The sequence below is a fragment of the Poecile atricapillus genome, chromosome W (assembly GCF_030490865.1).
Source record: "Poecile atricapillus isolate bPoeAtr1 chromosome W, bPoeAtr1.hap1, whole genome shotgun sequence".
NCBI lineage: Eukaryota > Metazoa > Chordata > Aves > Passeriformes > Paridae > Poecile > Poecile atricapillus.
The window spans coordinates 633,833-646,001 of record NC_081288.1 but is presented as its reverse complement, the minus strand read 5'-3'; the positions used below and the strand labels follow the sequence as shown (position 1 = coordinate 646,001).

At 66.1% G+C, this 12,169-nt stretch overlaps 1 protein-coding gene across 2 annotated transcripts in view; it reads left to right on the top strand.

Moving 5' to 3' along the window:
• The first annotated feature begins 706 nt into the window (after positions 1-706).
• Positions 707-12,169, top strand: part of LOC131591578 (filamin-C-like) — a 30,954-nt gene continuing 19,491 nt past the window's right edge. For both annotated transcript variants that reach the window (XM_058862403.1, XM_058862402.1), the window contains exons 1-17: positions 707-1,932; positions 3,799-4,047; positions 4,308-4,405; positions 4,784-4,934; positions 5,494-5,612; positions 5,735-5,812; positions 6,347-6,509; positions 7,081-7,281; positions 7,692-7,829; positions 8,194-8,320; positions 8,691-8,827; positions 9,396-9,589; positions 9,732-9,845; positions 10,459-10,602; positions 11,246-11,369; positions 11,772-11,932; positions 12,068-12,158. In XM_058862403.1, coding sequence (XP_058718386.1) covers positions 1,596-1,932; positions 3,799-4,047; positions 4,308-4,405; positions 4,784-4,934; positions 5,494-5,612; positions 5,735-5,812; positions 6,347-6,509; positions 7,081-7,281; positions 7,692-7,829; positions 8,194-8,320; positions 8,691-8,827; positions 9,396-9,589; positions 9,732-9,845; positions 10,459-10,602; positions 11,246-11,369; positions 11,772-11,932; positions 12,068-12,158 — 2,626 coding nt within the window. In that variant the 5' untranslated portion in view covers positions 707-1,595. The remainder of the gene's footprint in view (positions 1,933-3,798; positions 4,048-4,307; positions 4,406-4,783; positions 4,935-5,493; positions 5,613-5,734; positions 5,813-6,346; positions 6,510-7,080; positions 7,282-7,691; positions 7,830-8,193; positions 8,321-8,690; positions 8,828-9,395; positions 9,590-9,731; positions 9,846-10,458; positions 10,603-11,245; positions 11,370-11,771; positions 11,933-12,067; positions 12,159-12,169) is intronic.

The window sequence follows — 12,169 nt, the reverse complement described above, 5'->3', positions numbered from 1 at the left end:
GCTTAGATTTTGGGATGCCAGAGTTTCGGGGGTGTCTGCGTGCCAGGATTTGGGGTACCCGGGTTTCAGTGTAGGGAGGCTGGGGTTCTTGGGCCGAGGTTTGGTGGTGCTGAGGTTTGAGGGTGCCAAAGTTTAGGCGTGCCAGTGGTTCGGTGTGCCAAAGCTGGAGGTGCCAATATCTGGGGTCAGGGGGTTCTGAGCTGCCAGAGTTTGTGGCATTGGACTTTAGGGAATTTGGGGAGTTTTGGGGTGTTGGGGTGCCAGTGTTTGGGAGTTTGTGGGTGCCAGTGTTTGGGGTGTTTTTATTTGTGGGTGTCGGTGTTTGGGTGTGCCGCAGTTTGAGTTCATTGAGGTTTTAGGCATGTCGGAGATTTAGGGGTGCTGGTATCTGTGCGTGTTCGGAACTGCCTGGGTTTGGGGGTTTCGGGGATGCCGGGTTTGGGGGAGCCTTGGGCCGGGAGTGCCGAAATCGGAGGGTCCGAGGCGTGCTGGGATCCCGGCTCTCGGGAGGTGCCGGATTCGGGGGTTTGAGGGTGCCGGAGTGAGGGATTTGAGGGGTGCCCAAGTTCGGGGGTCCGGGAGTGAGGCCGGGACTTTAAATAGCGAGGGCCGGGCCCCCCACCCCCCGGCCGGTCGGGCGGTCTTTCCGTCCCTCCTGGCCGGTCCCTCCCCGGGACGGGGCGGGCCGGGCCGGGGCAGCGCTTAAAGCCGCCGCCGCCCCCGGCCCCGCCACTTGCCGCCTTCGCCCCCGGCCCAGGAACGCTCCTGGGACGCACCGCGAGCACACGGGACCCACCGCGAAACGCTCCGGGAACAATCGGAAACCGGCCCGGGAACCTACGGGATCCGCCAGCCCTCCGGGAGCCGCCGCTCCGCTCCGGGAACCCTCCGGGAACCAGCCCCGCCACCGGGAACCAGCCCCGCCACCGGGAACCAGCCCCGCCACCGGGAACTTGCACTGGGACGGACCCAGGACAGCAGCCCCCGACTCCGGGAATAGAGACCCCTACCCAGGACACCGGTACCGAGCAGCGAGCCCCTCCCGGGACACCGGGACTGGGACCCCATCCCCAGACACCCGTACTGACCCCGGGAACCGGGACCCTCCCTGAGCACCGGGACTGACCGAGGACACCGTCCCCCACTGCCGGGAACTGGGACCCCATCCAGGACACAGGAACCCACCCGGACCCCCGCCCAGGAACCGGGACTGACCCAGGACGCCATCCCCCAGCACCGGGACCCCAGAGCGGGCACCTTCACCCACCCAGGGCCCCCACCCGGGACACCGGCTCTGACCCAGGACACCATCCCCGACCCAGGACAACGTCCCCCAGCACCAGCTTTGCCACCGGGACCCAGAACCCCCTCCCCCGGCACCCACAGTGACCCGGGGCCCCCACAGGACACCGGCACTGATTTGGGACCCACACCCACAGTACCAGGATCCCTTCAGGACGCTGGGACTGACCCAGGACCCCCACACAGCACCAGAAGTGACCCAGGACTCCTCCCCTCCCCCCGCCCCCCACTCAGGACCCTCCACACCACCCAGAAACCCCCTGCCCGTCGAGGAGCCCCCCAACCCCTCCAGGATGAACTCTACCTACGAGGCAGCGCCGGGTGAGGACCCCGAGGAGCTCCCGGCCACCGAGAAGGACCTTGCAGAGGACGCGCCCTGGAAGAAGATCCAGCAGAACACGTTCACACGCTGGTGCAATGAGCACCTCAAGTGTGTGCAGAAGCGCATCGTGGACCTGCAGCGCGACCTGAGCGACGGGCTGCGCCTCATCGCGCTGCTCGAGGTGCTCAGCCAGAAGAAGATGGGGCGCAAGCACCACCCGCGCCCCAACTTCCGCCAGATGAAGCTGGAGAACGTCTCGGTGGCCCTCGAGTTCCTGGAGCGGGAGCACATCAAGCTCGTGTCCATTGGTGGGTGTGCAAGGGGCACGGGAGGGGAACAGTGTCCATGGGTGGGTGTGCAAGGGGCACGGGAGGGGAACAGTGTCCATGGGTGGGTGTGCAAGGGGCACGGGAGGGGAACAGTGTCCATGGGTGGGTGTGCAAGGGGCACGGGAGGGGGGAAAGGGCGAGTGTGCTGGAGGCTGGGAGGGGAGTGGGAACGGTGAGTGTGCAAGGGCAGGGGTGCTGGAGTGGGAATGGGGTTACTGTGAGCACAGAGGAGTGAGGAGTGGGAATGGTGAGTGTGCAAGGGCAGGGGTGCTGGAGTGGGAATGGGGTTACTGTGAGTACAGAGGAGTGAGGATGGGGCTGGTGATGGGTGTGCAAAGGCAAGGCCAGTACACAAATGAGAATGAGGAACGAGCGTGCAAGGGTGGCGTGGTGGAGGGATGGGAAATTGAACATGACTGTTTGAAGGCAGGGGTGGACAAGTGGGGATCTGGATGAGTGTGTAAAGGGAGGAGGTGGGTGAGTGTGAATAGGCTGAGAGTGCAAGTTGGGTGGATGAGGCATGAAGGATGAGTGTGCAAGGGACATGACGGACAAACGAGGATGGGCCCGTAGGTGCGTGTGCAAGAGCAGGGTGATGGATGAATGGGAATGGAGGGTGAGCGTGCAAGAGTGAGGCGGATGGGCAGATGAGAATGGGGATGAATGTGCAAGGGGAGGGGTGAGGGAGAAGCAGGAGCGGGATGAGCGTTCGAGAGCGGTGGAGGAAGGGGAATGGGGTGAATGTGCAGGGCTGGAGGCAGCGCTGGGGCTGCGGGCGAGTGTGCGAGGGGTGGGCGTGCAAGGGCAGCGCGGTCCTGACCCCGGGCGGGCCGTGCGGAGCGGGGGGGTCCGGCCCGTGCGGGGGGGGCTGAGCTCACGCTTGGCTCGGGGCCGGGGCGCTGAGCTCACGCGCGGGGGGGCCCCGCACACCCACCCACCCACCCCTGTCCGGGCCCCAGCGCCCACCCCCACCCGACAGCTGCAGGGTGACCCCCCCGGCTCGGGGAGGCTTTGCGGCCCCCCCGCACTCAGGGTCCTGCACGGCCCCCCTCGCCCGCCCGGACCGGGGGGTGCGAGACCCCCCCCCCCACCCCCCCCCGCGGTGTCCCCTCCCCACGCGTGTCCCTGCCCGCTCCCGGGACCCCTTCCAGATGTGACCCCCAAGTTTTGGGGACCTCCCAGGTGCTGCCCCCCCGGGTTTGTCCCTCCCGCTCCCACATCTCCCCCATTTCCTCCCTGAAACGCGATCGCTCGTGGGGGGAAGTGGCGGGGGAAGGGAGGGGGGGAGGGTCCGCTCCGCAGGGCGGTGGGGGAGGGACCGGGATGCCTCGGGCCCCCCTCCCCCCCCCCAGCCGTCCCCTGCCTCAGTTTCTCCATTCTGCCAGGGTTGTGCCCCCACCCGGCGCTTCCCGGGGGGCTGCTGGGGTCCCTCTGCAGGGTGTGGGTGCTCGGGGTGGGCAGGGGGCGGTGTCGTGGGGTTCAGCCCTCGCTTCTGTGCCCCGGCGTGTCCCCAGGCAGGTGTCGGGGTGCGGGGTCCCGTGGCACTGCCGTGGGGTGTCGGGATGTCCCGAGACGGCTGCTGGAGCCCGCCCCGTTGTGCCGGGGGATGTCGGGGTGTCGGGGGTCCCTGTGGCGGTGCTCTGGGGTTTTGGGGTGCCCCAGGCGGCTCCTCCCGTTCTGCCCCCATTCCGCAGGCAGCCGGATGGGACGGGACCCTGAAGCTGATCCCGGACCGGGGCTGTCAGGGTGCGGGGATCCCTCCGGCGGGTCCCGCAGCATTTCGGGGTGTCCCGGGGGGGTCCCGAGGGATCTCGGCATTCAGCCCCCCCCGTTTCTCCCCCACAGACAGCAAGGCCATCGTGGACGGGAACCTGAAGCTGATCCTGGGGCTGATCTGGACCCTCATCCTGCACTATTCCATCTCCATGCCGATGTGGGAGGAGGAGGAGGACGAGGAAGGCCGCCACCAGACCCCCAAGCAGCGGCTGCTGGGCTGGATCCAGCACAAGGTGCCGCAGCTGCCCATCACCAACTTCAATCGCGACTGGCGCGACGGGAAAGCGCTGGGAGCGCTGGTGGACAACTGCGCCCCGGGTGAGGAGCGCGGGGGGACCGAGGGGGCGCGGGGGACATGGGGGGGACACGGGGGGCGAGAACTGCGGCCCGGGTGAGGGGGTGCGGGGCAGGGGGTGCTGGGGCAGGGGGTGGGACAGGTGGCGGCTGGCAGGGGTACAGGGGTACGGGGAGGGACGGGGTCCGATGGAGATGCTGGGGGGCACCAGGCACAGAAAGGGGGAGCTGCAGGACGGGGGTCAGGACGGGGGTGCGCCCCTGACCCTTCTGGCCCCCCCCAGGTCTGTGCCCGGACTGGGAGAAGTGGGACCCCAACAAGCCGGTGCAGAACGCTCGGGAGGCCATGCAGCAGGCAGACGACTGGCTGGGAGTCCCCCAGGTACGGGCACGGGGGGACGTGGGGTCTCTGCAGGGACAGGGCGTGGGGGGGACACTGGCACTCTCCCGGGTGGGGGCACAGGGCAGGAACAGGGGGGCACTGGGAGAGGACATGGGGGGTGCGAGGGCGTGTCTGGGGGGTGTCCTTGGGGATCCACAGGGTCCCCAGGCATTTGGAGCACCTGGGCACCTGTGGGTGTGGTAGGGGTGGGGGTGTGGGAGGGTTCCCCAGAGGGTGAGGAGGGTCCGATGGGTGTCGGGGGTCCCAGGAGGATCGGGAGGTGTCAGGGGGCCCCTCCTGGTAGTGGGGTGCATGGTGGGGGTGTTTCGCAGCAGGGGGTGCCCGGAGGGTCTGACAGGTGTTGGGGTTCCCCCCCAGGTGATTGCCCCCGAGGAGATCGTGGACCCCAACGTGGATGAGCACTCGGTGATGACGTACCTGTCCCAGTTCCCCAAGGCCAAACTCCGGCCAGGGGCCCCCCTGCGCCCCCGTCCCCCCCAGCCCGGCCGTGCGCGCGCCTATGGGCCCGGTACGGGGGGCTGAGAGGGATCGGGGGGCCGTGGGGCGGCTGGGGTCCCAGGACAGGGGGTGTGGAGCTTTGTGGGGGCAGCAGGGGCTGGGGATCTGGCCCAGGTGGGACATGGGACACGAGAGGCACGGACCCCACCCATGGGGAGCTCAGGAGCACACGGGGACTGGCGCAGGGGGCACACGGGGAGGGTGCTGGGTGGGGGACATGGGGTGCTTTGGAACCCGGCACAAGAGAGTCCCTGGGGGCTCTGCCTGTCAGGGCATGAGAGTAAACCAAGCCCCCCCAAGCCCAGGGACTCCTCTCCAATCCTGGTGTGTCACCTGTACCCAGGGACACCTGAGGGAAGCCCCAGGGTCTGCACTCCCCACCCAGGGCTCCCCAAAAGTCCCCCTATGCACAGGGACCCCTCAAAGTCCTGTCAGGCTCACCCACCCATACTCGGGACACACCACTGACACCCCGGACCCCCCTGCCATCACCAAGGAAAACCTGGAGGCCCCAGGTTCTGGGGGGTTGTGGGGTGCCAGGGCCCCCCCTGACTCCTTCTACCCTGCAGGCATTGAGCCCCAGGGGAACGTGGTGCTGCGCCCTGCCCAGTTCACTGTGGAGACCCTCGAGGCGGGGATGGGTGAGGTCCTTGTCTATGTTGAGGACCCCGAGGGACACACTGAGGAGGTACAGGGGCCCTGGTCCCCCTCTGGCAGATCCTCCCCATCTCCCTCTCTGGGAGATTCTCCCCAGTGCCCCAGCTCTGTGTCACCCCCTTTCCCCGGTTTTGGGGTCTCTTCCCACCCCAGGCCAAGGTGGTCCCCAACAACGACAAGAAGAGAACGTACAGCGTCACTTACGTCCCCAAGGTCGGGGGGCTGCACAAGGTGAGCCCCCTGGTGACCCTGCAATGCCCCCCACAGTACCCCCCACAACACACCCCCTGTGATGCTCCTGGGGACACCCCCACCCCTGACACCCCCCACACCTCAGAGTGGTGGCTGTCTCCCCACGCCTCCCCCCAAGGGGAATGGGGGACAGCTGGCACCGTGGGGCTTGGGGGTCCCAGAGGGTGCCTGGAGGGGTCCCCTTGGGGTCTCCAGGGATGGCACTGGGTGGCCCTGGGGTGCCCTGTAGGGTGCCTGGGGTGCCACGCTGAAGTCTGTGGGGGGAGGTGTTGTACTGGGGGGAGCCTGGGGTGTCCCGTTGGGATTCCTGGGTGTCCTGTGCTTTAGGGTGTCTGGAGGGGACAATAGGGAGTCCATGGGGACAGTCACTGCTGGGGGGGACTCTTCAGGTTGTCACTCTAAGGGGTGTCCCTGGGATGTCACACGTGCTCTCTCCGTGGGGGTCCTTTGGGGGGTTTGTTCCTGAGGTGTGGTGCAGTCCCCTGACACCCTTGATGTCCCTGTGCCCTCCAGGTGACAGTGCTCTTCGCGGGGCAGAACATTGACGGGAGCCCCTTTGGGGTGAATGTGGGCATGGCCCTGGGTGACGCCAGCAAGGTGACGGCACGCGGCCCCGGCCTGGAGCCCGTGGGCAACGTGGCCAACAAAACCACCTACTTCGACATCTACACTGCAGGTGGGGGCACAGCGGGGTTGGGGGTCTCTGGGGTTGCCATGGCACGGCCAGGTGACTGGGGACATGCCTTTGTGGTGGCGTGACCATGGTGTGACCCAGGGACTTTGAGACATTGTGGTGCTGTGGCTGTGACGTGACTTGCTGGCACTGAAGTTACGTTCTCCTGGTGACATGGGGTGGCCTGGTGGCTCTGGGGATGTGTCCTGGGAGTGGCAGAGCTGTGGCATGTCCATGGCATGATCTCATGGTGGCTTGGGGACATGTCCGTCTCATGCCAGGGCCATGGCATGGCCAGGTGGCTCTGGGGCATGTCCTCAAGGTGGCCCTGACATAGCACGATTTAGTGGCTCTGGGGCCACGCCTTCATGGTGACATGGCCATGGTGGCAGGGCCATGGTGTGGCAAGTGGCACCAAGACTGTGTCCTTCCTGTGCCATGGCCATGGGATGCTCTGGTGGCTGTGGGGCCGTGTCATCAGGGTGACAGGGCCATGGCACGGCTGGGTGGCTCTGGGGACATGTCCTCATGGTAGGCTGGCCATGGCACTGAGCCTGTGTCCTGGTGATGACAGGGGCTGGCTCGGGCGATGTGGGGGTGGTGATCACAGACCCCCAGGGCCGGCGGGACACAGTGGAGGTGATGCTGGAGGACAAGGGAGACAACGTGTTCCGCTGCACCTACCGGCCCGTCCTCGAGGGGCCACACACCATCTGTGTCACCTACGCTGGCACCCAGGTCCCCAGGAGCCCCTTCACTGTCAATGTGGCTGAAGGTGAGGCTCCCTCCCAGGTCCCCACGGTGGCTCCACAACATTTGTGACCACTGTAGCCAGTGACAACTGTCAGTGGCTCCGTGTCACCCAGATGTCACCACAAGTGGCCCCAAGGCACCCAGTGGTGACCGTGGTGCTCCGTGACACCAATAAGTGACCATGGGTGAACCCATGGTCCCCTCACACTCCCCTGGGTGTCCCTCTGGCACCCCTGTCCCCAAGGTGTCCCCAGGGTTTGGTTCCTTGTGCCCCTGAGGATGCCATGGCACTCCCCTATCCCCAGGGCATCCCCAAGGCATCCCCATGTGCCCCTGCCAGCCCTGGGACACCCCCACTTCCTTTTCCTGGGGGTTCCCCAAGGTTCCCCTGGTGCCTGGTGGGTGCTGGTGGGTGCTAATGGGAGTTTGCAGCCTGCACCCCCTCGGCGGTCCGGGCCACGGGCCGGGGGCTGCAGCCACGGGGCGTCCGAGTGCAGGACGTGGCTGACTTCAAGGTCCTGACGCGGGGTGCGGGCAGCGGGGACCTGCGGGTGACACTGCGGGGACCAGGTACGTGCCAGGCACCGTGTGGGAGCTTGGTGGGGCTGACGGGCTGGGGGGCACCATGGGGCTGGATATTGAGGTCTGTGGGCAGGGTCCCCCCGGGGGGCCCGTGGGGTGAGTGTGTGGGTGGGGGTTCCCCATGGAGGGATGGATATCGATGGGGAACCCATGGGGGGGTCTGGGGTTGGGGGACACCATGGGATTGGCCATGGGGATGTGGGTGCATGGATGGGGGTCCCGTGAGGTTATCCACGGAGGTTGGAGGGTTGGGGGGCATCCTGGGGTTGGCCATGGGTTGGGGGGCTCCGTGGGAGGTGCATGGTTGGGGGGTGCCCCTGGGGTGGGTGCCCCATCTGACCCCCTCCCCCAGGGGGCACGGAGGAGCCGGTGACAGTGAGGGACGTTGGTGACGGCGTTTACGAGTGCGAGTACGTGCCCCGCGTGCCCGGCACCTACCAGGTGTCCATCACCTGGGGCGGCTACGCCATCCCCCGCAGGTCAGTGGCAAGGGGGGAGTGAGGGGGGTGGGTCTGTGCGGGGCGGGGGGCAGCAGGGGAATGATGTACGAACCCCACCCCTCACTGCCCCCCACCCTCCCCAGCCTGTCTGAGATGCAGGTGTGCCCTTGGGGGTGGGGGATTTGGGGAATGTGGGGGGGTGTGTGGGGTACACATCATCCCCTCCTGCCAGTTTGAGGTGCAGGTGTCCCCCCAGGGGCGGGAGATGTTTGAGGGGACTGGGGGTGCAGGTGTAGTACAGCCCCCTGCCCCCCATTCCCCCCAGCCCGTTCAAGGTGGAGATTTGTGAGGGGGTGGGGTTGTGCAGGTGTGCTACAGCCCCCCCTCACACCTGCCTGTCCTCTCCCAGCCCCTTTGAGGTGCAGGTGTCCCCCCAGCCCGGGGCACAGAAGGTCCGGGCCTGGGGGCCGGGGCTCGAGGGTGGGGTCGTGGGGCGCCCTGCAGACTTCGTGGTTGAGGCCGTCGGCACTGAAGTGGGGACCCTTGGTGAGTTGGGGGGACATGGAGGGGTGGGACACTGTGGTGGGGACACTGGGTGAGCCCTGAAGGGGGGGGACATGGGGACGGGGTTGGGGGTCGTGTTGTGGGAACAGGGTGGGGAGCTGTGTGGTGGGGACAAGGGCATGAGTGGGTGACACCCTCTTGAGGGCATGGGGATGGAATGGGGGGCACCATGGGGCAGTGTGGCACTGTGAGGGATGTCAGTGTGGTGGAGACCAGCGCACGGAGTATTTGAAACGCCCCTGGGGACATGGGGACCGGCTGGAGGATGGGCACCGTGCTGGGGTCCCCCACTGCTGTGGTGACACGGGCACGCAGAGTGGGGACATGGGGCGGGTTGGGGGTGGCCACAGTGGGGTGGGGTGGGGGGGCATGGGTGGTGCCAGCCTGGAAACGTGGTCACAGAGATGGGGACAATGGTCTGGATGCCTTTCTGGGAGGGACATAAAGACATGTTAGGTGTCACCCTGCTGGGGTCATGGGCACAGAGTGGGGGGCAAGGACAAGATCTGGGGGTCCAGGCACAGGGTAATGGTGGCTGCGGTGCCCCCAGGGTTCTCCATCGAGGGCCCATCCCAGGCGCGCATCGAGTGCGATGACAAGGGCGACGGCTCGTGCGATGTGCGGTACTGGCCCACCGAGCCAGGGCTCTACGCCGTGCACGTGGTCTGTGATGATGAGGACATCCGGGACAGCCCTTTCATGGCTGATATCCGCCCCGCTCCCCCTGACTCCTGGCCCGACAAGGTGCTGTGACCCACGACAACCCACAGATCCTGTTGTGCTCCATAGTGCCCTGCTGTGCCCCATTACACCCCATCGCGTCCCACCTGGGGGTGCTGGGGGTGCCAGCACCCCATTGTATCCTTCTAACCCCGCCTCTCCACAGGTGAAGGCGTTTGGGCCAGGGCTGGAGCCCACTGGCTGCATCGTGGATCGCCCGGCCGAGTTCACCATCGACGCCCGTGGTGCCGGCAAGGGGCCCCTCAAGCTCTATGCACAGGTGGGAACTGTTGGGGGCTGTTGGGTGGTGCTGGGGGCTGGTGAGTGACCTTGGGTGGTGCTGAGCACCTTTGAGTGCAGTCAAACACTGCTGGGCTCCATTTAGTGTTGTTGGGCACCACTAGCTGCCCTTGAGCACTGCTGGGTGCTGCTGGGCACTGTTGGGCACTGTTGGGTGCCACTGGCCAACACTGAGTGCCACTGGGTGCCATTGGCCAGCACTGAGTGCCACTGGGTGCCACTGGCCAACACTGAGTGCCATTGGGTGCCATTGGCCAGCACTGAGTGCCACTGGGTGCCACTGGCCAGCACTGAGTGCCATTGGGTGCCACTGGCCAACACTTAGTGCCACTGGGTGCTGTTGGGTGCCATTGGCCAGCACTGAGTGCCACTGGGTGCTGTTGGGTGCCATTGGCCAGCACTGAGTGCCACTGGGTGCTGTTGGGTGCCACTGGCCAGCACTGAGTGCCACTGGGTGCCATTGGCCAGCACTGAGTGCCGTTGGGTGCTGTTGGGTGCCATTGGCCAGCACTGAGTGCCACTGGGTGCTGTTGGGTGCCATTGGCCAGCACTGAGTGCCGTTGGGCTCCCTCACCTCCCTCTGCTGCTCACAGGACGCCGAGGGCTTCCCCATCGACATTAAGGTGAAGGACAATGGTGATGGCACCTTCCACTGTGTCTACGTCCCCACCAAAGCCATGAAGCACACGGTCATCGTCGCCTGGGGGGGTGTCAACACCCCCAACAGCCCCTTCCGTGTGGGTGTCACAGGGGGCCCATGGGGTGCTGGGGTGGCCATGGGGAAGTCCCAGGAGGTGCAGGGAGGGGGTGTTAAATCATGGAGGGTGTTAAGAAGACAGATGTGGGGCATGGGAGTCCCATGGGGATGGGGGCCCGGGTGGGGCTGGGGGCCCATGGGGTGATGGGGAGGGAGATGTGGGGCCCATGGGGTGATGTGGAGGGAGATGTGGGGCCCATGGGGTGATGTGGAGGGAGATGTGGGGCCCATGGGGTGATGTGGAGGGAGATGTGGGGCCCATGGGGTGATGTGGAGGGAGATGTGGGTCCCATGGGGTGATGTGGAGGGAGATGTGGGGCCCATGGGGTGATGTGGAGGGAGATGGGGGTCCCATGGGGTGATGTGGAGGGAGATGTGGGGCCCATGGGGTGATGTGGAGGGAGATGGGGGTCCCATGGGGTGCTGGATGTGGACATGGGGGTCCCAGACCTATAGGGTGCTGGGGTAGGGTTGGGGGTCCCATGAAGTGCTGGGGATGGGAGTCTTTGGAGCGGTTGGATGGAGGCGGGGTGCCAGTGGCAGGGTTGGAGGTCCCAGTCCCATGGGGTGCTGGGGAAAGAGGGGTCCGTGTCCCTGCCCCATGTGACACTGTGGGCCCACAGGTGAACGTGGGCGAGGGCAGCCACCCCAGCAGGGTGAAGGTGCATGGGCCAGGTGTGGAGAAGACAGGGCTGAAGGCCAACGAGCCCACCTACTTCACCGTGGACTGCAGTGAGGCTGGACAGGGTGGGTGCTGTGGTGGGGGGCACCCTGGGAACTCCTCTGTGGCCATGAGGCCTGTGTCCCTGGGCCATCACCCCTGCTCCTGCACCCCTGGGCCTGGACCATTACCACCAGTCCTGTTCATTGTCCCTGGATCAAGGGTCTTTCATTCTGGGCCCGTCAGTTCTGGTCCTGGTCTTAATCCCTGGTCCAGCATCCCTGATCCTGCATCCCTGCTCCTGGTCCAGGATTCCTGGGCCTGCATGCCTATTCCTGCATCCCATCCCTGGTCCATTATCTCTGATCTTGGTCCATCAACCCTGATCCTGTCCATCCTCTCCAGTCCTTATCCAGCCCCCTGCCCCATGTGCCACTCCTCAGTGTAGCCCTGGGGAATGGGGGCCACTGACCCAGCCACCCCCACAGGTGACGTCAGCATTGGCATCAAGTGCGCCCCAGGAGTGGTGGGGCCGCTCGAGGCCGACATCGACTTTGACATCATTAAGAATGACAATGACACCTTCACGGTCAAGTACACAGCGCCGGGCGCAGGGCTCTACACCATCATGGTGCTCTTTGCCAACCAGGTCAGGGTTCTGGGACTGCCCCACGTCCCCAGGGGTCCATCCCCTGCTCTGTGGGGTGTCCCCAGCGGCCAGGTGGGGCTGGGGCTTTAACTCTGTGGTGCCCCCGTGTCACTGTGCCCTGGTTTTGATCCCCAGGAGATCCCGTCCAGCCCCTTCCGCATCAAGGTGGACCCATCCCATGACGCCACCAAGGTCAAAGCCGAGGGACCTGGGCTCAGCCGGACAGGTGAGGGGCCA